At 38.6% G+C, this 26,858-nt stretch overlaps 2 protein-coding genes across 2 annotated transcripts; both read left to right on the top strand.

Moving 5' to 3' along the window:
* The first annotated feature begins 225 nt into the window (after nt 1-225).
* LOC149150359 (uncharacterized) lies at nt 226-1,494 on the top strand. Its single transcript, XM_089442776.1, has 2 exons — nt 226-922; nt 1,439-1,494. The coding sequence occupies exons 1-2, from the start codon at nt 226-228 to the stop codon at nt 1,492-1,494; spliced, it is 753 nt and encodes a 250-aa protein (XP_089298902.1).
* A 36-nt stretch (nt 1,495-1,530) lies between these two features.
* LOC149150358 (YTH domain-containing protein ECT3-like) lies at nt 1,531-2,464 on the top strand. Its single transcript, XM_089442775.1, has one exon. It carries the CDS (start codon nt 1,531-1,533, stop codon nt 2,317-2,319), a length of 789 nt encoding a protein of 262 aa, XP_089298901.1. The 3' UTR covers nt 2,320-2,464.
* Nucleotides 2,465-26,858: the final 24,394 nt, after the last annotated feature.

The raw sequence follows: 26,858 nt of genomic DNA, 5'->3' as shown, positions 1-26,858 counted from the left end.
GTGCCTGCTCACCGTGGCCATTGAGATCTGAAGTTGTGGTGTGGATCGAGGTGGTGTGCTTTCCTTTCAGATTCGTCTTTAACCGTTAGGAAAGAAGCAAGATCAAGATAGACTCTTCTGCGTGACAGAGCGTGACAGAGTGGACTCGCTGTTGCGGGCCAGCCAGAGGAGTTGCTGCTGATTGCCAAAGTGGGCCTTCGCCTCTGCCTTAAGATTTTTTTCAAGATGAATTCTCAGATGGCAGATTATTTAAATGAAAGCAGCAAATTGGATGGTTCCAATTACATAAATTGGAAATTCAAGCTTCAGACTTTGCTTGAAGGTCAGAATACCTACAGCATTGTCATCAATGATGAAGGTAAGCCAATTGTTGCAAATGGTGGAACGAATGCAAAAACTCAAGAATGGGAGAAAAGGGAGCTGAAGGCAAAGGTCCTACTAAAATTGTCAGTTAAAGATTGCATCATCCCTCATATTCGGGATTGCAAGAAAACGAATGAGATCTGGACAACTCTCAAAGACATGTATGAAATCAAGAACACCAGTCGAACCTTGTTCCTCAGGAAGAAGATCCTTTCAATCAAGATGGAGGAGAATGAGTTTTTTTCGTCATTCTTATCTCGGATAAAGGAAGTTAAAGATAAACTATCTGATATCGGTCAAACCGTGGCAAATGATGATCTGGTGACAATCACCATGAACGGTATGACAGATGACTATCAGATGTTTATAACTGGATTGAATGCAAGGGAAAAGCCTCCAAGTTTTGAAGAGCTTACTAGAATTTTGCTACATGAAGAGGAAAGGAGGTCGTCTCTCAAGCCTCAAGATCCAGATCTTGCATTGATAACAAAGTTCAAGCCAAAAGGGAGAGCGATGGCTGATCACAGGAGGGGCAACACATCAGAAATGAAACCACAAGGTATGACCTCGTATAGAAATGACTCTGCTCCTGAATGTTTTTATTGTGGTAAGATAGGCCATATTGCTAAATTTTGTCGCAAGAAGAAGGCAAATCAAGAGAGGTACAATCAGAAAAGGCATGCAAGTCATTTGGCAGATGCAGATGCAGATACAGACCCAGATCAGAATCTGGATGTTAGACTATTTATGGCCGAGGGTGACACTGCTACTGAGGAGGATGAATCAGATATTTGGATCGTGGATTCTGGAGCCTCCTCGCATATGTCAGGTAAAAAGCAATGGTTCAGAAATTTTAAAGAATCCAACACTGGAGTAAAAGTCTATCTTGGAGATAATAGTGGGTACGAGATCAAGGGACATGGAGATGTCCTTGTTACTCTGCCTGATGGTAAGATTAGGAATATATCTGATGTGTGGTATGTTCCTGGCATTAAGAAGAACCTGATTTCTGTGTCCAAGATTACAGATCAGGACCTCAAGGTAGAATTTTTTAAATCTTATTGCATTATTAAAGATTTGTTGGATCAGATGAAGCCCATTGCTATAGGTATTCGCATAGGAGGACTCTAGAAGTTGGATGTTGAAAGTACGCCTCAGCAAGCCTTGATGGCGTCAAATAAGTCTGCTGAAAATCAGTGGCATCGTGGTCCTGGGAGAACTCCGCTTGACTGGACAACGAGAATGAAGGTGCCTGTATCACTAGTTACCAATTCTATAGATTTCAACTTCACTGGGCGTGGATACATAGGCATTGAGAAACTGAAGCAAAGTATGCAAGTCAGCAGGTCCCCAATTAATGGTAATAGCAGTTCAGATGTATCAAGTGAACAGAACTGGGGTCCTCGGATTAACAGAATAAAGAACCAGTGGATATCTCCAATTGGAGTCGCAAATACTGGAACAGAGCAAGTGATAGGAAATAACGAAGGTTATTATCCTGCTAGTGTGATAGATGAGTATAATCGTGCTGATTTTCCTACTAGTTATGATCATGCCAGATTTTTTGTGATAAAATCTTATAGTGAGGATGATGTCCACAAGAGTATTAAATACAGAGTATGGTCAAGCACTCCCAATGGTAATAAGAGATCAGATGGGGCATATCATGATGCACAGCATAGAGCAGTAGGAAATACAGGAAGCTGTCCAGTATTCTTGTTTTTCTCTGTTAATGCAAGCAGCCAGTTCTGTGGTGTAGCTGAGATGATTGGTCCTGTGGATTTCAAAAGTACCATGGATTTCTGGCAACTGGACAAATGGAGTGGTTGCTTCCCAGTGAAATGGCATATCATAAAGGATGTGTCAAATTCTAATCTCTGTCACATCATTTTGGAAAACAATGAGAATAAGCCTGTAACATACAGTCGAGATACACAAGAGATTAAATATATCTAGAGTATGGAGATGCTGAAAATTTTCAAAAACTACTCAACAAAAACATCGATACTTGATGATTTTGAGTATTATGAAGACCGTGAAAAAGCTATGCGAGACAAAAAATTGAGGCTTCATGCTAAACAGCTGCAGCCATTAGCACATGAAGGAGCTTAGATTGATTCGAAGAAATATGAGGAAACATCTGCGCTATACTTACAAGTCAGAATTTTGAGCCAAGCTCTCATTTTTTGTGAGGAAATGGTGGGCATGCTTCAAATCGCAATGGTCTGTGTGTCCGTGCCTCTTGAGCAACGCCCAAAGATGAGTCATGTTGTGAAGATGATTGAAGAAATAAGAGGAGAACAATCGCCTATGCATGAACCCTTTGATTCCCTATCTCAATCTCCTTCGGTGTCCAAGGACACAGGAACTACAATTCACTAAACCACTAGGAAGACTGAAGTGTGATTTGTTCAGGGACATTTTAGGTGTGTTTAAAAATCCCTTTCTCCATTAAGGGGGGATGTTAGAAATTAATGGAGAATAGGTTACTTAGTTATGATTTGCTCTTTATTTGACATTCAGTTCCTATTAATTAGGAATCTGTTTTTTGCCTATGTATCTATTTAATTCCTGATGATTATGAATAAACAGAGCGAATGCATTTGCCAGTGGGAGCTCCTGGTGATCTGCACCTGTGAGCTCCCGTGTGTTTGGTCCAAACTTCTGTCTTCTGCATTTCTTATCACTAGGTAGGCTGCATGTGAGGCCATTTGGATGCGGAAGATTCTAGTGGGTTTTTTTGGTCAGAGGATGGATCCTACAATAATCTACTGTGATAACCAAAGTTGTATCAAAATATCTGAGAATCCATTTTTTCATGACAGGTCCAAGCACATTGATATTCGGTATCACCATCTTCGAGACTGTGTGGTCAAGAGGATCATGTTGTTGTTGTATGTTTCGACCAAGGGACATGATGCAGATATTTTGATGAAGGCATTGTCAAAATGCAAGTTCGAGTTCCACAGAGACAGGATTGGGGTTACTGATAATCCCTTTCTTGTTGAGAGGGAGTGTTGAAAATAGCAACAAGAAATGCTAAAAATAGCACTGCTATAAATAGCAGTTCAACCAGTGTTGAACATAGCAACAAGGAATGAAAAATGGAAGTGCTAAAAATAGCATTCTATAAATATCATTTCGGGATACCTTCCTATTTTAGTTAGTCCCTGAACTAAAATAGTGAAGTAAAATTCGAATTTGATCTTAGCAATTGTTTGTAAAATAATTAATTAATTCATCTTGAGTTAATTAGTTAAGGAAAATCAAACATGAAGTCTATCTGGGGACATGTAACATTTTCTCCATTAATTGAGGAATTTATCCATCAGTTAAAGAGATAAGGATGAGTTGTAATATTGAGTTGTAATTAGTTGGCTCAGTTAACTGATTCAAGTCCAGTAATATTAATTCAAATAGTTTGTTGAATTAATGTAAGTTCAGTTAGTTAATGCATGCATGAATATAACTATTGCACTTCAGATAATTGAATATTATCTCGTAAATAACTCATGCATGTCAGTTCAGATAGAGACCCAGTTGAGATCAGATGGAGGGGCAGTGTACTATCAATTGCTAGAATATTCCATTTTGAATATTCCTTGCATGCAGAAGGAATTCTTTCCTTGAGGATTGCGTAGTTACTTCTTCAGGTTTTGTGAGTGTGATGAGGCCAATTCACACATGTGGCTTCACTGGACCCCAAGAAAAACTGTACAAGGAAATAGAAGGCTTGGAGGGCTTGAGGAGGACATATACTATGTATATTCTATCTATGAGTTGTATTGTTTGATTGGAGAGAGAGTAGGATAGCTTATGAGTTGATTCTCTTTGTAACTTTAACAAGATTTCCACTTGTATGATAATACAAAGATTGGGTTTTAGGCTGAGACTTTCCCCGGGTTATTTCTTTTGTGTTATGTGTGATTGATTTATCATTCTTAGTTATATGTGTTCTCTTGATCTTGCTCAATTTGATTAAGCTTCCGCAAAGTGTTGTAGAAGTAGATCTTGTATTGTGTTTTAGTATATTGCATAATCTGTTGATCTACAGTGGAAATTTGTACATCGACATCCCGCGCAATCTTATCTTAAGAGGCTTCAAATCTTCACACTAGTTCTGGAGTCCACATTGTTGGATCGTCAAGCTTCCACCTCCCTTAACCATCTGCCAACTTAGCTAACCACTCATATAATTTGATCGGCAAGGGAAGAAGAAAATTTCATGTATCTCTATATACAAATACCTATCCAACCACTGCTCCTTTGACATGTGCAGTTTACTATTTTCTTGCACCACAAATTCGTGAATTTTTCTATCCAGCCACTTTTTAATTTCTTTCTTCGTCGAGTTCCAGTGATGCAACATCACACATCTCCTTCAAGCAAATCCAGGTCTTGACAATGCAACCATTTGTTGGCTTAGGGGGTTCTGATCCAGGTTCAGAGTTAGTTGTGCCAACCAACAAATCCATACACTATAGGCCCTTTTGGAAAAAACCCGTGTAGTGGAGGCTACAGTCTCACCCAAAGAAGTATGGGGGGATGCAAGAATCAAGTTTTTGCATCCTAAGACGAGTGTGATTTCTTTTAGTGCCTTGGATATTCCTGCATGCAGATCGATAAACCCTTAGGGCTTGATACTGCAAATCTGTTAATATGGTCTTCAGATCTTCACGAAGGTCTACGATCATCTCTTGCGGACCCTTACCAGTAGATTTATACACTTACGTGCATTAGAGAACAATTCTATATTAGCGTTCACGCAGATCTACTTAGGTTGATTAGAAAACATAACAAAATTCATCACAGTCTTCACAAAAGTACTTAACATGCATTGTGTACATCTATTAGGACTTATTCAAGTGAATTGCGCATCATTAGATCAATATTTCATAAACACATTGTTCAAACATAGAATATAACATAGGCATAAGTAAACATAAATAGGAATATATACACAAGAATTATTCAATAATCTTCTTTATTGATCTTCAATATGGAATTACAGAATCAAAAACTACCCTGCGCGCTCAGTTGCAAGGGTCTTCACACTCAGCTGCAGACTTTACCTACACCTCTGTGCACTCAGCTGCAGAGCCTTTCTCTCCTATATGACCCACTCTCTATTCTATCACTTTTCTCTTACTGACCCATTACATTTGAATAGACATGCCTTAGACTCTCTAAGGCACACCTATTTATAGCTTTTAAAATACAATCCCATGATCCGCGGACCATGGGTGGATCTCAAAACCTACTCAACTTTTACATAAACAAGGGGCTAAAACCCCTTTAAATCCTGACCATCTATGCGCTCCACATCCACAAATCGCAGAGAATTTACATTACTTACAAAAAATACATCAACACTTAGGTTATTGTAACCCCAACACTGACCCAGGGGACCCCATCCCAACAGGTATGAAGGTTACTATTTTAATTGATCCTGGTGTAGCTGAAATTTTTATTTCTCCTAATGCTTTATTAAAATGTAAATTGGTGGCAAAAAAGCAAAATGATTTTGATTAGGTCGAGATGGCCTCAAGGCATTCTCTAAAGGTAGAATACCTAGTGAAAGAGTGCCTTTTAGACATGGGAATGTGTGTCACACATGTGAATATTTATGTGACGTCACTTGGTCATTATGATGTAATAATTGGGATGGATTGGCTCAAAGTCCACTGAGTTGTGGTCTATTGTTGAAGTAAAACCCTTCAGTTTGTGAGTGATGAGGGCCAATCTATGGTTCTCCATGGGGAAAAGAGACATGTTTCTTTAAGGCTTATATTATCCTTGCAGTTGAAGCGAAGTCTTACAAAATATGTTAAATTTATGCTATAATTAGTCTAAATGAGAGAGAGTGTTCATCCTTTGAAAAATATCCTATCCTTTTGGAATTTTCTGATGTCTTTCTAGGAGAGTTGTTAGGTCCCTATAATACTAGTTATTTCCCCATTACTATTGTCATTGTAGCCCTTATTGTTATTTTTGTGCCCCTATTGTCCCCATATTGTTCTTATTGTGCCCCATAGAAGCCCACTATTGTTATTGTTGTGCCCTTATATTACTATTGTTATGTCGGCTTTGATTATTATGTGATCCCTTAGACTCCTATATATAGAAAGGAGTTTTTTTCATTTGTATCATCCAAGAATTGTTCATTCGTGTACTATAAAGGAGGTTCCCCCTCTAAGAGGCTAATCCTAAAGTCATTGATATATGTTTTCTATCTTTTTGTGAGTTGGTTTCATAACATTTGGTATCAGATATTTGGATTCTAGGGTTTTGCAGCTCCAAACAAGTCATCGTGGAATTTCTGCTATACCATTTTCTCTGTGAAATTATAAAAGCTAAAACAAAAACCGATTTGAGCCAAAATCGTTTTGAATCGTGGGTCTGAATTTTAGATCTTGTCTCGCTATAGTTTTGGAGATATGATCTGAGGAAGTTAGCTTTGTTGAAGACTCCCGAATTACATTCCAAATAGACGACCTTGGGAAAATCGTCATAACTTCCTATATGAGCATCAAATTGAAATTTCGTAAGAAGTTACAGAAAGAGGATGGACTATAGCTTTTTGTTTATCGTTTTCAAATCTGATGGTCACAACAGTGACCCGTGGCATGTCGTACAAGTTCGCTCTACTGAACAATTATATAATCAGGCCATCTTGGGAGATTGGGAATAACTCATTCTTGGAGAATCCAATTTTGAGAAGACTGGTGGCATTGGAAATAGGACTCAGAGGGCTACCACAAGATGTAATTTCAGACCTTGGAGATCCAGAATTATAGAGATACAACAAATTCAATATCGAGCTTCTACAAAGAGAAAAAGGTGTGTAGTCTTTTTAAAAAATTTCATAAGTTTGTGTTGAAAAATTAGTTTGAAGTTCAAAGGGCATAGTGAAGCATAATTATCATTAATTGGTGCCTCGCAGAAATAAAATGGAAACACCTAGTAAGAAACCTGAAATATCTAGCATGACTAATGAAGAAGAGGAAGAAATGCAACATGATATATCAAAATTACGAGACCAAGTGCAACAAATTTCACTCTCACAAAAGGTAACAAAAGCTAAGATTGATGATTTAAAGAAAAGCGTGGAGGCTAATATGAATGGCGTGGAGGCTAATATGAATGGCGTGGAAGCTAAGATGAATGGAATGTAAGTTAAGATGTATGGCTTGGAAGCTAATATCGATGGCATGGAATCTAAGATGAATGGCATGAACACTAAGATGTATGGTATAGAAGAAAAAATGAAAGGTGACATGGAATATTTGAAGATAGATTTGACTAAGTTGCTACAAGAAATTCTTGCTAATGGTGAAAGGGTAGTAAAGGAAACTCATGATGAGAACAAAAGAAAAGTTAGTAATGATTTCATAGACTCTAATATTGGATTGAAGACCCACCATGTTCCAAATATCAATATGAGGAAGTTTGATGGCAAGGATCCCGTAACATGCATACTACAGATGGAGCAATATTTCGATCTCCATAATGTGAAAAACACACAAAAGGTATGCATTGCAACTTTGCATTTGGAATCAAATTAGTTTGTATGTTATCGATGGCTTTGCTCTCGTAAAAAAATTGTCACTTGGGCAATTTTTATGGAAGAAATGATGGCACATTATCTGGATACAAACAACAACATTCTTTTTAGCCCATTGATAAACATCAAACAAAAGGGTTCAATGATGGGGCACATTGAGGATTTCCAAAAATTGAATGTAAGGGTAAAATATATTCCAGAGGAGCATAGGATTGATGTGTTCATAGGGACTTTAAAGGATAACATTCAACATGAGGTTCTCCTTTGGGAACCTGACTCACTGGAGAAGGCATTCAAGTTGGCAAGAAAAATTATGGCAACAAGGAAGCCTACCATTCACAACTATAAGGATGGAAGTGTTGCTTCCTATAGCCTTTCACAAGCTACAAGGTTGAAACCCAAACAATTGGAAGAAAAAAGAGAAAAATGGCTTTGTTACAGTTGTGATAGAAAATACACTAAAGGTCATAAGTTTGCTAAGAACAAATTATTTTGCATAGATTGTGAAGAGGAAGAAAAGGAACAAAAAAGGTCAAAAGAAGAGGATATACACCAGGAACAAGCCCTAGATAAAGAAGAAATGAATCCAAACATATCTTGTAATGCATTAGCCAGGATCACCACTCCTCAAACTATCAAGATAGAATGGCATATCAAGAAGAAAAAGGTAATAGTGTTGATTGATTCTGGCAATACCCATAATTGTATTCATTGTAAGATAGCCAAGGAATTGAATTGCTTCCTATTTCGAGCACCAAAGTGTCAAGTGATAGTTGCAAGTGGAGGAACCAAAAATTTCTCTGGAAAGTGCCATAATATCAAGCTATCCATGGGAGAATATGTATTGAATAGCCCAATGATTTCCATTCCAATGGGTGTTGCTGATGTTGTACTAGGAGTCTAATGGCTACAATCCTTGGTATAATAGATTTTAATTTTCAAGAACTTTTCATGAAATTTTCTTCAAATGGAAAGGAATTTGGATTAAGAGATATCACATGGAAACCAGGAAATATAATCATCTCTAATGTAATGACAAAGCTTCTAAAGAAAGAACAAAGAGGCGTAATTGCACAATTATGTTCGCTAGAGGATCCCACATCGAAATCATCTATTTCTCTAGATCTCCAAAAAATCTTGGACAATCATTCCAAGGTATTTGAGACTCCCAAATGTCTCCCACCTATTCATGATCATGATCATTTTATTCATTTGATTCCAAGAATTTTTCCTCCACACATCAGGCCTTACAGATATCTCTATGCTCAAAAGAGAGAAATTGAACGTATGGTTGCAGAAATGCTAGACACTGTTATAATTCAACCTCATCAAGTTTCTTTCTTTGGTCCAGTATTATTGATGCACAAGAAGGACAGATCATGGTGCATGTGTCTGGATTATAGGGAGCTCAACAAGCTCACTATTAAAGATAAATTTCCCATTCCTGTCATTGATGAACTATTGGATGAATTGCATGGATAAATTTACTTCACCAAGTTGGATCTTCGTTCAAGATATCATCAAATCGAATGAAGATTGAAGACATTATGAAAACAACATTTAGAACTCATGAGGGTCATTATGAATTTTTGGTCATGTCTTTTGGCCTTACCAATGCACTTTCTACATTTCAAGGTTTGATGAATTCCATTTTCAAACCCTTCCTTAGAACATTTTTGTTAGTATTTTTTGATGATATACTAATCTATAGAAAGTCTCGGAAGGTTCATGTTCAACATGTTGACAGGTTGCTCAAACTATTGGAGGAGAAACAATTATATGAAAAAAGCTCCAAATGTTTCTTTGGAGTATAAGAGGTGGAATATCTGGGTCATATTGTATCTCATGAAGGTGTTAAGGTAGACCCTAGCAAAATTAAAACCATTAAGGAATGGAAAATCCACACATCCATAAAGCATTTGTGAGGATTTCTCAAGTTGACAGGGTATTATTGCAAGTTTGTTAAGAATTATAGGAAAATAGCAGCACCTCTAACAACATTATTGAAGAAAGATGCATTTTTATGGACTCTAGAAGCAACGAAGGCCTTTGAACATCTTAAAGAGGAAATGTGCCAAGCACCGTTCTTAGCTATGCCAGACTTCACAAAAACCTTTATTGTGGAATGTGATGCCTTGGGAAATGGAATTGGTGATGTTTTAATGCAAGAAGAAGGACCCATTTCTTTCAAAATTCGTCCAATCAAAGGAAAGTATTTACACAAAGCTATTTATGAGAAGGAAATGTTGGAAATACTACATGAAATTAAGAAATGGTGACCCTACCTAATGGGAAGACACTTCAAGGTAAAAATAGATCATGATAGTCTTAAATACTTTTTAGAACAAAGATTATCTTCAGAAGAGTAGCCAAAACGGGTCACAAAGATGTTGGGTTATGAATTTTAAATAATCTACAAAAAAGGGAAGCAAAATGTTGTTGCAGATGCACTCTCAAGAAAGGATGAGGATGTGGAAGCATTGCTTTGTGCCATTTCTATTATCCAACCAAATTGGATAAACAAAGCAAGGGATGAATGGAAGAATGACGAAGCAGTATGGGCACTCGTCAAAAAGATGCAACAAGATCCCAGTACATCTGATACATTTAGCTGGAAAAATGATTTGTTATGGTAAAAAGATCGCTTATACCTATGTCAAAATTCCCAACTCAAACAAAATATTCTTATGGAATTACATGCCTCCCTTAGGAGGGAACTCAGGATTTTAAAAACTTACCACAGGGTTAAGAAGGAATTTTTTTGGGATGGCCTAAAATTTGATATTCAAAAGTTTGTGGCAGAATGTTTGGTTTTCCAACAAAATAAAGTTGAAACAATTGAAATCTCGGGTCTATTACAACCTTTATCCATTCCAAGTTAACATTGGGAGGAAATTTCAATGGATTTTATCACAGGTTTACCCAAGTCTGAATGAAAGAGTGCCATCATGATGGTAGTTGACAGACTTACCAAGTATGCACACTTTTGTGCATTATCTCATCCATTTAAAGCCAGTACAGTTTCTACTGCATTTATGGAAACAATTCAAAAGCTACATGGAAACCCAAAGATTATTGTAAGCGACATAGATCCCACTTTCACTGGACATTTTTGGACGTAATTATTTTCTTGTCTTGGTACTCAGTTATCTCATAGCTCATATTATCATCCTCAATATCATGGGAAAACTGAGATAGTAATTTGGAGGGATATCTTCGTTTCTTTATATTTGATAAACAGACACAATGGGTCAAATAGTTTCCTCTTGAGGAATGGTGGTATAACACTTCCTTCCATACTACAACGAAAATGACCCCATTTATGGCAGTCTATGGATATCACCCACCGTCCATCACATCATATTTAAGATAAAATTCTAAGGTTAAAGCAATGGAATATCACATCGAGCATCAACAACAAGTTCTCCAACTCTTAAAGGATAACCTAACTTTGGAACATAATAGAATGAAACAATAGGCAGATCAACATCACAGTGAAAGAAGTTTTCATGTAGGTGATTGGTATTTCTATGGCTACAACCATATAAACAAATATCCCTCAAGCAAACTAATAAGGAAAATAAATTATCACCAAAGTATTATGATTCATACAAGGTGTTGCAAAATATTGGTACTATGGCATACAAATTGGAGCTTCATGTAGCTTCCGGAGTGCACCTAGTTTTCCATGTTTCATGCTTAAAGAAGGTTATTGGTGACAAGCTCCCAGTTCAAACAATATTTCCAGAACTTGAAAAGGAAGGAAAAATCATATTGGAATCTGAAGCAGTCACAGAAACAAGAACTCGACAGTTACGAAATCGATCAATTTTGGAGTATCTCGTCAAGTGGAAGAACTTACCCGCAGAAGATTTCACATGGGAGGATGAGAATTTTATACAGAAGCATCCATAACTACTCAAGTGTTGAGCACAACACTTTTTTAAGGAGAGGGGCATGTTAGGTCCCTGTAATACTAGTGATTTCCCCATTACTATTGTCATTGTAGCCCTTATTATTATTATTGTTGTCCCCATATTGTTATTATTGTGCCCCATAGAAGCCCACTATTGTTATTGTTGTGACCTTATATTATTATTGTTATGTCGGCTTTGATTATATTGTGACCCCTTAGACCCCTATATATAGAAAGGAGGTTTTTTAATTTGTATCATCCAAGAATTGTTCATTTTTGTAATGTAAAGGAGGTTTCCCCCTCGAAGAGGTTGATTCTGAAGTCGCCAGTCTATCTTTTCTATATTTTTGTGAGCTGGTTTCATAACAAGAGTCGCCTAGTTTTCCTTCCAAGAGGGAGAATGACTTTTCCATAGAGCTTAACCCTGGAGAAGAACCAATATCCAAAGCTCCCTATCGAATGTCTATTGTTGAACTTCGGGAGTTGCAAGTGAAACTGCAAGAATTATTGGATCAGGGTATGATTAGACCTAGTGTTTCACCTTGGGGAGCTCATGTAATATTTGTAAAGAAGAATGATGGCTTCGACTCTGTATTGATTATAAGCAGTTGAGTCAAGTAAATATTTGAAATCAATATCCTTTGCCTCACATTGATGATCTATTTGATCAAATGAAGTGAGCCACTGTTTTCTCCAAGATTGACCTTCGATCGAGGTATCATCAGCTTATATTTAAGGAAGAGGATATTCCTAAGACTCCTTTTCAAATTCATTTTGGTCATTATGATTTTGTTTTCATTATGTGGTTGATGGATGGTGTGTTTCGTAAGTACCTAGACAAAATCGTACAAGTGTTTCTTGATGACATCTTAATCTATTCAAAGACCCTTGAAGAGCATGAGTAACACTTAAGTTTGGTGTTGCAATGTTTAAAAGAAAAGAAGTTTTATGCCAAAATGTATAGATGTTATTTTTTCCAATCAAAACTCCATTATCTTGAACACATTATTTCCAGCGAAGGCATTTTTTTTACCCAATAAATATTGATGCAATTTCAAAATGGCCAACACCCTCCAATGTGCATGAAGTGCGTAGTTCCATGGGTATGGTAGGATATTATCATATATTTGTGGAAGGATATTTGAAAATAGCTAGTCCAATCACTTCATTGGTTAGGAAGGGAGCAAGATTTAATTGGAAAAATAAGTGTGAGTAGGCTTTTTGCAAGCTCTAGCAATGTTTGGCTACAAATCTGATATTGAAGGTTCCAGATATGGACAGGAAGTTTATTGTATGTACTGATGCATCAAAATATGGATTTGGTTCAGTACTATCACAAGATGGTAGGATGATTTCTTATGCCTCTTGGAAGTTAAGGCTACATGAAGAAAATTATGCAACCTATGATTTGGAACTTGTAGCTATAGTTCATGCCTTGTGGATTTGGTGACATTATCTGGTGGGTAATAAATTTGAATTGAAAATAGATCATAGAGGATCACAACATATATTTACTCAAAGTGATCTTAATTCTATACAAAGATGGTGGTCAGAACTCCTGAATTAATATGATTTTGATATAGCCTACATAAATGGTACATTAAACAAAGTATTTGATGCACTAATTCGAAGACCTTGCATCTTTTCAATGATACCATTGAAGATTGATTTACGGGAATGCATCTTGAGGGCATAAGATGTAGATGATTGGTGTAAGGAAGTTAGATGTGAACTATGTGGGAAAGAGGCTAAAAAAGGCAAGATGGAGGGGTACTCTTGTGATGATGATGGTATGGTGAGATTTATGAAGAAGATTGTGGTTCTAGATAGAGATGGGATTCGTGAACTCATTTTGAAAGAATCTCACCATGCAGTGTATATGGCTCACCTAGGAGTCCAAAATATGTATGCAGATTTAAAGAAAAAATTATTTTGGGTTGGCATGAAGAAGGATGTAGAAAATTATGTGGCAAAGTGTTTGGAATGCCAGCTAGTTAAGGTAGAACATGGTCATCTAGCAGGTTTTTTGCAACCACATAACATTCCTAAGTCCAAATGGGAAGAAATATCTATGGATTTTATTGTTGAATTACCCGAGACAAGCAGGAGACATAACTCCATTTTGGTGGTGGTAGACAAGCTTACCAAGAGTGCCCATTTTATACCTGTTAGAGATACTTATAAAGCATCTGAAATAGCACAATTATTTATAAAGGAGCTCGTTAGACTTCATGGTTTTCCTAAGAAAATCATATTAGACATAGCCTTTATTTTCACAGGAAGATTTTGGACTAGCTTTCTGGGAGCCCTCTGTGGTGCAAGTAAATTCTCAGTGCAGACACAAACAATTCCTCTAGCCCAAGAGAGTGGGTCTAGCCACAAACAAACATTCTATGGAAAATATCCTTAAGCTAGAATAAATTAAGAGGGCCTACCTATTAGAACATTGTTCCGCTTGGTGATGATCTTGCTTTCTCAGTCCAGCTATCTTCTATTTCCTTCTTTTGAATACCTGAAACAAGCAAACAATAACAACAACAAACGTGATAACATGCAATATTGTATTCAACCTACTTAATAGGTCAAGGAACATTAAGCCATAAAGATGTAAAATGACGCTTCATGTAGGAAATCGATCAATAGTTGCATTTATATAAATCAGAAAGAGATTACAACTAGTTCCTTGACATTGTTGGTCTCCTTTAACGTATCTAGGTTCCCACACTTCTACTAGCACTTCATGGATAGCCCCAACAATGGAAGTTTTAAGGCCTCTTTCCCTCTAGTCTCAAACCAAACCAAAAACACACTATTCTCCCTCAAACATACAATAGAAAGCTACAAGCTATAGATGGCTTGCTAATCATTCAAACTCACTCCAAAACTAGTTTAGATTGGGAAAAGAGAGGTTTATATAGCTTGGATGGATGGGAGATGGTTCCTTTCATCATGGGAGAAGATATTATCTCTTGAGTCTATTCCATCCTAATAAGGGAAAGGATCCCAAACTGACTTCCTCGGCTCCATCCAGCACAACCATCTACTAGACTTCTGTTACGAAGCTTCTAGACATGGAAGCTTCGGCTCCATATTTAAAAAAACTTCCAAAAGAGTATTGGCACGAATAGAAAAGGGCTCAGTCACTCTATACGGCATGAGGGATAGTTTTAATCTCTACAAATTGGCATGGGGAGGAAACTGGTTAGTAGTGTCGGTGTTGTAAACTGGGATAAATGGAAGATTCTTAGGAAATGATGCAAAGGGGAATTATTATGCTCATGAAGAGGGACATACTGCGAGTTTCTTCATGATGGGAAAGCATGTCAAGTTCACTGTAGAGGTCCTTCAGTATTGTGGACGAGGAGTATAGGGACAGTGGAAAAATGTTATGTAACAAATACCTCCAATAGCCAAAAATAACGATTTCTGCTGAGAAGGATAGCTTTGAAGGACCTGGAGAGCAGACATAGCTTATGGCACTTGAGCCAAATCTTCAACAATGTTATAATGTTGAATGGCTCAAGCATTAGGATTGTACGAGGACTTTCGAAGCACACCTCAAGAAGGTGGTCGAATGGCGGAATTAGTATTAGATCACTCTATATGGAGAGGACCAAAACTGGATGGGGCTGAAGAAGAAGGGGAACCTTCTTTCTCTTTCCTTTTACCAGGGCCAGATGAATTGTGAGAGGAATCATTGGGAGCAGTGTTGGAGATCGACTTCTGTTCAAAAGAATATTTTGCAAGGGTATGAGTCATTGAACTAATTACTCCAACAACAGGGGGCATAGTCGAAGACTTATATGTTGTCAGATCAGATGATGGTCTAGGCGCATCAAGTAACACATAATATAACGTTCCATACCATGAATAGACGAGGTCTAGATACTAGGCACATGTTATGGCTTGTTCCTCAGTGATGCATCCACCCATAGCAATGTCCTCAGCAATATTGTTGACAAATGATTTGGTGAACCACTCGGTCAACAACTGATTAGCAATTTCAAACTTAATCAAACTGTGCCTACATCTCCATTCATGGATGTGATTGGAGATGTGAGTTGCAAAGTCTTGCTTGAGTGACATTAATAGATGAGTTCCAGTTTCATAGCGAACTGACTGCTGGAAATGTGTGAGAAAGGCTAGATGTGGATCGAGATGGGCGATGACAGAAAGTACCATATTTCAGGTGAAGGTACAGTTGTGTTTTAGAGGGAGCATGGAGCTCCCCTCACCTTGACTGATGTAAAGTATGTACCAGGTCTGAAGAAGAATATTTTGTCTGTCGCTATGCTAGAAGATAAAGGCTATGATGTAGTCTTTAGTAAAGGAATGGTATTCTTGAGGCATATCGGTATTGGACAAACAAAGCGAATAGGGATTCAAGTCAAGAATCTCTACAAGCTGGGGGTAGACAACTGTGATGCTTTGAGTTTCCAAAGTTGATATGGTGCAAAGCCAAGATGTTGGTGAGCTATGGCATATAAGACTAGGCCACTTGCACCATGGAGACCTGAAGATCATGCAGCAGATTTCTACCAGATTACCCAAGGGAAAACTTAAGCAGAAAACTACATGCAAAGGTTGTACCTTGGGTAAGTATGCGAAATCTTCCTTTCTGGATCGAGACAATAGCATTGGATCAATCTTGTAGTGAGTTCACTCAGATGTTTGTGGACCCTTCTCTATAGCCTCCATCGCTAAACAAAGGTACTATGTTATTTTCATCGATGATTTTTCTCGTAGATGCTGGATCTACTGTATGCAAAAGAAGGATTAGACCTTCATGAGGTTTTGTGAGTTTAAAGCCTTGGCAGAGAAATAATATGGAAAGAAAATAAAATCCTTGCGTAATGACAATATTGCAGAGTATGTCTCCCAACAGTTTAAAGACTTCTACGCTGCATAAGGAATTAAACGAGAATTGATGGCACCCCATAACCCACAGCAGAATGGGGTGGCTGAAAGGTAGAATAGATCGATTGTGGGAGTAGCTCGAGTGGTGTTGCATGACCAAAACCTACCACTACATTTGTGGGCTAAGGCATGCAATACAGCAGTATACTTCCAGAATAGAAGCCTACACTGTATACTAGGAATGAAGACACCTAAGGAGGCCTATTCTAGGAAGCAACTGTTTGGTCAATTTAGTGTGTTCTAAATTGCTGATTAAAATGTCAATCTGGGATTCGTAAACTGACGAAGTGAAGTGTACTATATGTACAAGATAACCATTTTCTTAGTCTTTTGTCGTTTTTGAGTTTTTTTAGTTTGTTTTTGGATTTATTTTTTATGGATTCCCTAGTGTGTGATGGCGAAAATGAAAGTTAAGTATGGATGGTAATGGTGATTTCTACACTGATTTTTCAAACTTAAAAGTGTTCAAAAAGAAAGTTCTAAAATCACTGTAATGAAATAAATTCTTAAGAGGAAGTAAATGTATCAAACAGTGAACTAATGACAATGGCCCAGTATCCTTACTGCTGTATGAAAAAGAAAGTAAAAACTGAACTTAAAGCAACTCAAAGACTGAAAGCAAAGCGACTAATTCACACTACTTCAACTCTTCTGATCCTTTACCCTTCAACTCAATCTGCCTTATGGGAAGCAATCATGAACAAGTTAAGCAATATGATATCTAAATTGCAGGAAATTAAATTGCATAAAGGAAACTAATCACACTACTTCAACTCTTCCGATCCTTTACCCTTCAACTCAATCTGCCTTATGGGAAGCAATCATGAACAACTTAAGCAATATGATATCTAAATTGCAAGAAAGCAAACTAAATCACACTACAATAAGTAATATTTTGATTCCTTACTAATAGAGTCACTTGACTATAGAAAGAAACCATAAACTAATGAGTAGTATGATGTCTAAGTAGCAGAAAAATAAATAAGCAAAACACAATTTGAAAAATGACAGTGCTAGAATTAAACTTCAGAAAATGAAAATTAGCAGGAAGGACAAGATGATCTCATATGTCAGTAGTTATCAAAAAGATGAAAATTTGCCCGGGCTGCCTAAGAAAACCTGTAGAAAAGCACTGATCAACTGACAGCTATAAGAAAACATAAATGAAAATGTAAACAGCAGTGAATTAAAAACATCAAAACAGCATGTTATATACAAGCTAATAATTATGAAAGTAGAAACATAATAAAATCAAATGAGAACTATGCAAAGCTTTAGTGCGCAGGGGCCCTTTGCCACCTCAGCCAGTCAACGAAAAGTCACAAAAACTAGCTCAGGAAAGTAGTCTTCTCATGTATTAAAGCAACAACAAAATAAGTAAAACAGAGTACAGTGGGGTGATAACAGTAGTTCAAAAATTACATCTCAAAAGCTTCTACACAACGTTTATCAACGCGTTATTTATAATGAAAAGTGTTGTAACTAACTCCTAAATCCTATTCTATTAACTGTGTTGCCAGAGACACGTAGATCTCCTCAGCCCAAGATCTAGCGTAATGGTCATCATGTCCATTAAATCCTCGGAGTGGTAGCTGCTGGATTCAGGTTACGGGGTTGATCTCCAGGTGTGCCGATATCTCCGTGAGCTGAGGACTGTGCCACGTAAACCTTCATGTGCTCAAAACAAAGACGTGCCACCGCTAAATTCCTTGGTTGGCTTTGCCTTTGACCCTTGTTGACCGTGACCGTTTATGGATGATTTGGCTGATCTGAAGGGACACATTCCATGTACACGTCACCTGTAGCTTGCCCATGTGGCTCGTTTCTTCATAGGACACCTGTAGCATAGCCTTTGACAAAATGGTTGCGGAAACCTGTGCTGGCTGCGGAAACTGACAAGTTTCCGCAGCTGCTTGAACAAAAATCTAAACCAAACAATAGTCATAAGCATAGTTAGAAAACCATGTCAGAAGCTCTTTTTAGACTATAATGCAATGATTTAACAGCTTGGTGGATGAAGTAAGTGGAAAAAGAAGGCTGAGAGGGTGTATAGGAAGGTGCAGGTTTGAGGCTCAACAGCAACCCGATGTAAGTCACTTCCAAATCTTTGGATCATTAGTTTACTGTCATGTAACCAAAGATGCCAGGAAGAAGCTAGACCTAACAGTTGATTTGGGAATACTTGTGGGGTACACGGATACACCCCACAAATATCGGGTGTACTTGCCTTCCACTCAAAGTATTGTGGTACGCAGGGATCTAAAGTTCGACAAGTAGAAAGCCATGCAAGTGTCACTTGAGAGGGAGCTCAAGCTACATGTAGAGGAGGAAATTTCAATTCCTAAGGAGGAGGAGCCTTAGATTGATGCGGAGCAGTCGCATGCAGAGGATCCGGGAGTGGAGACATCCACTCATGCTAATACTTCCAGAGATGGGCAGAAACAATCAAGGAAAGTTGACAGGTTGATGCTGGATGCGCGGTAGAATGTGGGACAACCATCTTCTTAGTGCAGAAAAAGGAGGACGCTCGAGCGATACACTGGGTACATGGCCCCGATTGGGGAGTGTGTAGATACTGAACCTTCTTCATTCAACGAGGCAGTGCAGCAACCAGTTTGTGTTGATGCAATGGTAGAGGAGTATGACTCTATCATTCGGAACAGTGTGTGGGATGTTGTCCCAAGGCCTTAGCGCAAGTCAGTGGTGAGTTCCAGATGGCTTTACAAGGTAAAGCAGGCAGTTGATGGCAGTGTTGAGAAACATAAGGCAAGGTTTGTTGCCTGGGGTTTCTCACAGGTTGAGGGGATCAACTATAATGAGACTTTTTCTCCTGTAGCAAGGTACTCATCAATTAGATCGATGTTGGCACTATTAGCTTAGATGGGGTGGAAGATCCACCAAATGGATGTGAAGACAGCATTTCTCAATGGGAAGATTGAGGAGGAGGTGTACATTGAGCAGCCAGAGGGTTTCGAGACCTTGAATCATGAGTCGCATGTGTGCCGACTCAAGAGAGCTTTGTATGGGCTGAAGAAAGCACCCCGTGCTTGGTACACCAAGGCTGAAAGCTATTTCATCAGTTTGGGCTTCACCAAGAGTGAATTAGATGCAGACCTTTACTACATCATGGTATAAGGTAAACCATTGATCATTGTTCTTTATGTCGATGATCTGATTTTGACAGGTGATGATCAATTGATACAGTCTTGCAAGGAGGACCTTGCAAGAGAGTTCGAGATGAAGGACATGTGCCTTATGCACTACTTTCTAGGTATGGAGGTGTGGCAGAAAGATGGTGAAGTATTTGTGTCTCAAGGCAAGTATGCCAATGAGATACTCAGGTGCTTTCACATGGAGAAGTGCAAGCCCATGTAGACTCCTCTAGTTGGGAACTAGAGGAAGGAGGATGCTACTTCAGGTGAGGTAGTAGCTGCTACTGTTTATCGGTAGCTAGTGGGTTCGCTTATGTATCTGGTGAACACACGACCCGACTTATGCTTTGTGTTGAACCAATTGAGTCAAGCTATGGTTTAGCCTATCAAGTTTTTTTGGAAGGCAGTGAAGCATGTTCTGAGATACCTCGGAGGCACATCTTAGTTGGATTGTGGTACAGACAGACAGAGGGAGTGAAGCTTCAGGGCTTCATAGATGCGAATTGGGCAAGGAGTCCATCAGACTGGAAGATCACTTCTAGAGGAATCTTCAACCTTGGTTCAGCTACAGTTTCCTGGTATAGCAAGAAATAGAGATCAGTTGCACTTAGCTCAGCAAAAGCTGAATACATGGCTGCTAGTCAAGCTGCATGTGAGGCCATTTGGATGCGGAAGATTCTAGTGGGATTGTTTGGTCAAAGGATGGATCCTACAGTGATCTACTGTGATAACCAGAGTTGTATCAAACTCTCTAAGAATCCAGTTTTTCATGACAGGTCCAAGCACATTGATATCTGGTATCACCATCTTCGAGACTGTGTCGTCAAGAGGATCATGTTGTTGTTGTATGTTTCAACCGAGGAAAAGGATGCAGATATTTTGATGAAGGCATTATCAAAATGCAAGTTCGAGTTCCACAGAGACAGGATTGGGGTTACTAATAATCCCTTTCTTTTTGAGAGGGAGTGTTGAAAATAGCAACAAGAAATGCTAAAAATAGTACTGTTATAAATACTAGTTCAACCAATGTTGAACATAACAACAAGGAATAAAAAATGGAAGTGCTAAAAATATCATTCTATAAATAGCATTTCGGGATACCTTCCTATTTTAGTTAGTCCCTGAACTAAAATAGTGAAGTAAAATTCGAATTTGATCTTAGTAGTTGTTTTGATAAATAATTAATTAATTCATCTTGAGTTAATTAGTTAAGGAAAATCAAACATGAAGTCTATGTGGGGACATGCAACAGTTTCTCCATTAATTGAGGAATTTGTCCATCAATTAAAGAAATAAGGATGAGTTGTAATATTGAGTTGTAATTAGTTGGCTCAGTTAACTAAGTCAAGTCCAATTAGATTAATTCAAAAAGTTTGTTGAATTAATGTAAGTTCAGTTAGTTAATGCATGCATGCATGTAACTACTGCACTTCAGATAACTAAATATTCTCTCATAAATAACTCATGCATGTCAGTTCAGACAGAGACCCAGTTGAGATCAGATGGAGGGGCAATGTACTATCAGTTGCTAGAATATTCCATTGTGAATATTCCTTGCATGCAGAAGGAATTCTTTCCTTGAGGATTACGCAATTACTTCTTCAGGTTTTGTGAGTGTGATGAGGCCAATTCACACATGTGGCTTCACTGGACCCCAAGAAAAACTTCGAAAGGAAATAGTAGGCTTGGAGGGCTTGAGGAGGACATATACTATGTCTATTCAATCTATGAGCTGTATTGTTTGATTGGAGAGAGAGCAGGATAGCTTGTGAGCTTATTCTTTCTGTAACTTGAACAATATTTCCACTTGTATGATAATACAAAGATTGGGGTTTTAGGCTATGGATTTCCTTGGGTTATTTCTTCTGTGTTATGTGTGATTGATTTCTCATTCTTAGTTATATGTGTTCTCTTGATCTTGCTCAGTTCGATTAAGCTTCCGCAAAGTGTTGTAGAAGTAGATATTATATTTTGTTTTAGTATATTGCATAGTCTATTGATCTACAGTGGGAATTTCTACATCGACATCCCACACGATCTTATCTTAAGAGGCTTCTAATCTTCACACTAGTTCTGGAGTACACACTATTGGATCGTCAAGCTTCCACCTCCCTTGACTGTCTGCCAACATAGCTAACCACTCATATAATTTGATCGGCAAGGGAAAAAGAAAATTTTGTGTATCTCCGTATACAAATACCTATCCAACCACTGCTCCTTTGACATGCACAGATTCTTGTTTTCATGCACTGTAAATTCGTGAATTTTTCTATCCAACCACTGCTCCTTTGACATGCACAGATTCTTGTTTTCATGCACTGTAAATTCGTGAATTTTTCTATCCAACCACTTTTCAATTTCTTTCTTCGTCGGGTTCTAGTGATGCGACATCACACATATTCTTCAAGTAGATCCCAGTCGAGACAATGGACCCATTTGTTGGCTGATGGGGTCCTGACCTAAGTTCAGAGTTAGTTACGCCAACCAAAAAATCCCTACACTACAGGCCCTTTCGGAAATAACCCGCATAGTGTAGGCTGCAATCTCACCCGAAGAAGTATGGAGGGATGTAAGAATCAAGTTTCTGCATCCTGAGACAAGTGTGATGTCTTTTAGTGACTTGGATCTTCCCGCGAGCAGATCGATAAGCCCTTAGGGCTCGGTACTACAAATCTGTTAATACGGTCTTCAGACCTTCACGAAGGTCTACGATCATCTCTTGCGAACCCTTACCAGTTGATTTATTCACTTACATGCATCAGAGAACAATTCTAGATTAGTGTTCACACAAATCTACTTAGGTTAATTCGAAACATAACAGAATTCATCACAGTCTTCGCGAAAGTATTTAACATGCACGGTGTACATCTATTAAGACTTATTCAAGTGAATCGCACATCATTAGATCAATATTTCATAAACACATTATTCAAACATAGCATATAAAGTAAACATAAGTAAACATAAATGGGAATTTATACACAAGAATTATTCAATAATATTCTTTATTGATCTTCAATATGGAATTACACACTCAAAACTACCCTGCGCACTCAGTTGTAAGGGTTTGCGCACTCAGCTGCAGACTTTACCTAGGCCTCTGTGCACTCAACTATAGAGCCTTTCTCTCCTATATGACCCACTCTCTCCGCTATCACTTTTCTCTTACTGACCCATTACATCCAAATAGACATGCCTTGGACTCTCTAAGACACACCTATTTATAGCTTTTAAAATACAATCCCATGGTCTATGGACCATGGGTGGATCTCAAAACCTACTCAATTTTTACATAAACAAGAGGCTAAAGCCCCTTTAAATCCTAACCATCTACGCACTCCGCATCCACAAATCGTGGAGACTTTACATTACTTACAAAAAATACATCAAAACTTGGGTTATTGTAACCCCAAAACTGACCCAGGGGACCCCATCCCAACAGGTATGAAGGTTACTATTTTAATTGATCCTGGTGTGGCTGAAATTTTTATTTCTCCTAATGCTTTATTAAAATGTAAATTGGTGGCAAAAGAGCAAAACGATTTTGATCAGGTTGAGATGGCCTCAAGGCGTTCTCAAAAGGTAGAATACCTAGTGCAAGAGTGCCCTTTAGACATGGGAATGTGTGTCACACATGTGAATATTTATGTGACATCACTTGGTCATTATGATGTAATAATTGGGATGGATTGGCTCGAAGCCCACTGGGTTGTGCTTTATTGTTGAAGTAAAACCCTTCAGTTTTTGAGTGATGAGGGCCAATCTATGGTTCTCCATGGGGAAAAGAGACCTGTTCCTTTAAGGCTTATATTATCCTTGCAGTTGAAGCAAATTTTTACAAAAAGATGTTAAATTTATGATATAATGACTCTAAATGATGGAGAGTGTTCATACTTTGAAAAATATCCTATCCTTTCGGAATTTTCTGATGTCTTTCTAGAAGAGTTGTTAGGTCCCTATAATACTAGTGATTTCCCCATTACTATTCTCATTGTAGCCCTTATTGTTATTTTTGTGCCCCTGTTATCCCCATATTGTTATTATTGTGCCCCATAAAATCCCACTATTGTTATTGTTGTGCCCTTATATTATTATTATTATTATTATGTCGGCTTTGATTATAATGTGACCCCTTAGACTCCTATATATAGAAAGGAGGTTTTGTCATTTGTATCATCCAAGAATTGTTCATTTGTGTATCATAAAGGAGGTTTCCCCCTCTAAGAGGCTAATTCTAAAGTCGTTGATCTATGTTTTCTATCCTTTTGTGAGCTGGTTTCATAACATTTGGTATCAGAGGTTTGGATTCTAGGGTTTCGCAGCTCCAAACAGGTCATCGTGGAATTTTCGCTATATCGTTTTCTCTGTAGAAATTTTGAATAATTTAACACATATTCAATGGAGATTATCCTGATCATGTACTAATGCGGAAAACATACACAATACATAAGCTCCTCTATGTTGATCAAGAATATAGCAGCATCAATAACAATAAAACATCAAGAGCATTCACACATTAACACAGTATGTATCACGGGGAAAGCATCTCGCTAAAAACCCCACACTATCTGTATATTAATGATTGAGTCATGTAACATTACACAGCATAATACTTCTCACAAGTATCTCCACCTCTGTTACACACAATACAGCTCAGATCTGATCTCCAAATCTCTTCCACTGCTTGCCTGCCTCCACTGCTCAATACCTGCTCAAGAACTGATGAGAATTGCTTCCCAAACTCGATTTTCACCTGCAAAATAGTCACTCACTCTTTGTGGACGTGAGCAAAGGCTAAAATGCGGGCCAAATACGTGAGCAAAATCATTGGCATACTCAATCCTTTGATTGTGCAAGATCTGGTGCACAACTATAGTCACAACTGATAGCAATCTGATTCTCTACCACCTGTCCCTGTTGAACTGAACATGCACTGACATGCAACTGAGTTAACTGATGTATTCTTTAGTTGTATTATGAGTTAATAATTAGTTTAACAACTCATCATTAGTCTATCTGCAGTTAGACTAACTACAACCAGTTTAACTAAGTTAAACTGAACACAACTCCATCAACTGTACCTCCAGTCCACTAAACTCAACTCACTTGAGTTCTAACTGAAGTCATGCATGCAACAACTCAACTGACTCATAAGAAAAACGAATTTCCTTCTGACAGCTGCATGTGCCACTTCCGTAGCTCAAACTGAAGTGCTCCAAGAGAATAAGATTAAGTTTATAGTCCAAATATTATTGTGAGATAATAATATTTGACTTTTCTATTTTTGACAGCCAGTCTAAAAATAGACTTGATCACTCACACTTTCATCAAAAATAGAAGTCCATCTATTTTCCCAACTTGATCAATCATCCATAAACATAGACATGATCCATATGTCTAAAAATAGACATAGTCTAAAAATAGACTTGCGCCAAAAATAGCCTGCGGGCCCACTTAGTGAAGGCGACTCTTTTCACTAAGCTCCATCATCTTGTTGCAATCTCAACACTCCCTCTCGACAAGATATGGATTATCAGCAACCCCTATCCTGCCTCGGTGGTACTCGAATTTGCTCCTGGTGAGAGCCTTCGTCAGAATATCAGCATCCTGATCCTCCGTTGGAATGTACGAAAGTAACATGATCCTCCGCTGCACACAATCTCTGATATGATGGTACCTGATGTCAATATGTTTAGATCTATCATGAAATACAGGATTAGCCGAGAGTTTAATGCAACTCTAGTTATCACAGTAAATCACAGTAGGATCCAAATGAGAACCGAACAAACCAACCAGGATCTTCCTCATCCATATAGCCTCGCATGCAGCCAAACTTGCTGCCATATACTCGGCCTCCGCTGAACTGAGTGCCACAGATCTCTGCTTCCTGCTGTACCAAGAAACTGCTGTCGATCCGATACTGAAGACCCCTCCTGATGTGCTCTTTCTGTCTGTTGGGCTCCCTGCCCAATCTGCATCCGTGAAGCCACATAGCTTCACCTCATCCTCCTGTCTGTACCACAAACCATATCTCGATGTGCCTCTCAAGTAGCGCAATACATGCTTGCCCGCCTTCCAGAAGAGCTTGGTAGGCTTAACCATAGCTTGTGAAAGCTGGTTAACTGCATAGCATATATCAGGTCGTGTATTGACCAAATACATCAGCGACCCCACCAACTGTCGATAAACAGTGGCATCCACTTCTTCTCCCGAAGTGGCATCCTCCTTCCTCCAACCTCCAGGAAGAGGAGTATCAACAGGCTTGCAGCCATGCATGTTGAACTTCTCCAGTATCTCCCGAGCATACTTGCCCTGAGAAACAAACAGTCCACCACTGCGCTGCCATATTTCCAATCCTAGGAAATAGTGAAGGAGGCCCAAGTCCTTCATCTCAAACTCTGTAGCAAGATCCTTCTTGCATGACAGTATCAACAGCTCATCACCCGTTAGAATCAAATCATCAACATACAGTACAATGATAAGCAACTTACCCTCCACCACAATCTGGTATAGGTTCGGATCCGCCTCGCTCTTGGAGAATCCAAGTCCTGTGAAATAGCTGTCTATCCGTGTGTACCAAGCACGTGGTGCTTGCTTCAACCCATACAGCGCTCTCTTGAGCCTGCACACATGCGACTCGCTGCTGAAGACTTCAAAGCCTTCGGGTTGCTCAATGTACACCTCCTCCTCAATGACTCCGTTGAGGAACGCAGTCTTCACATCCATCTGATGAATGTGCCATCCCATCTGCGCTGAGAGAGCAAGAATCGTCCGTATGGAAGAATACCTTGCGACAGGTGCAAAGGTCTCCTCATAATCGATCCCCTCAATCTGTGAAAAGCCTCGGGCAACAAATCTTGCCTTGTACTTCTCCACACTCCCGTCAGCTGCCTGCTTAACTTTGTAGATCCATCTCGAACCTACCACTAATTTCCCTTCCGGTCTA

Source organism: Pinus tabuliformis, chromosome 9 (assembly GCF_031772625.1).
Source record: "Pinus tabuliformis cultivar Carrire ecotype Pingquan chromosome 9, CPIR1, whole genome shotgun sequence".
Classification (NCBI taxonomy): domain Eukaryota; kingdom Viridiplantae; phylum Streptophyta; class Pinopsida; order Pinales; family Pinaceae; genus Pinus; species Pinus tabuliformis.
This window is presented reverse-complemented; position numbering and strand designations above follow the sequence as displayed.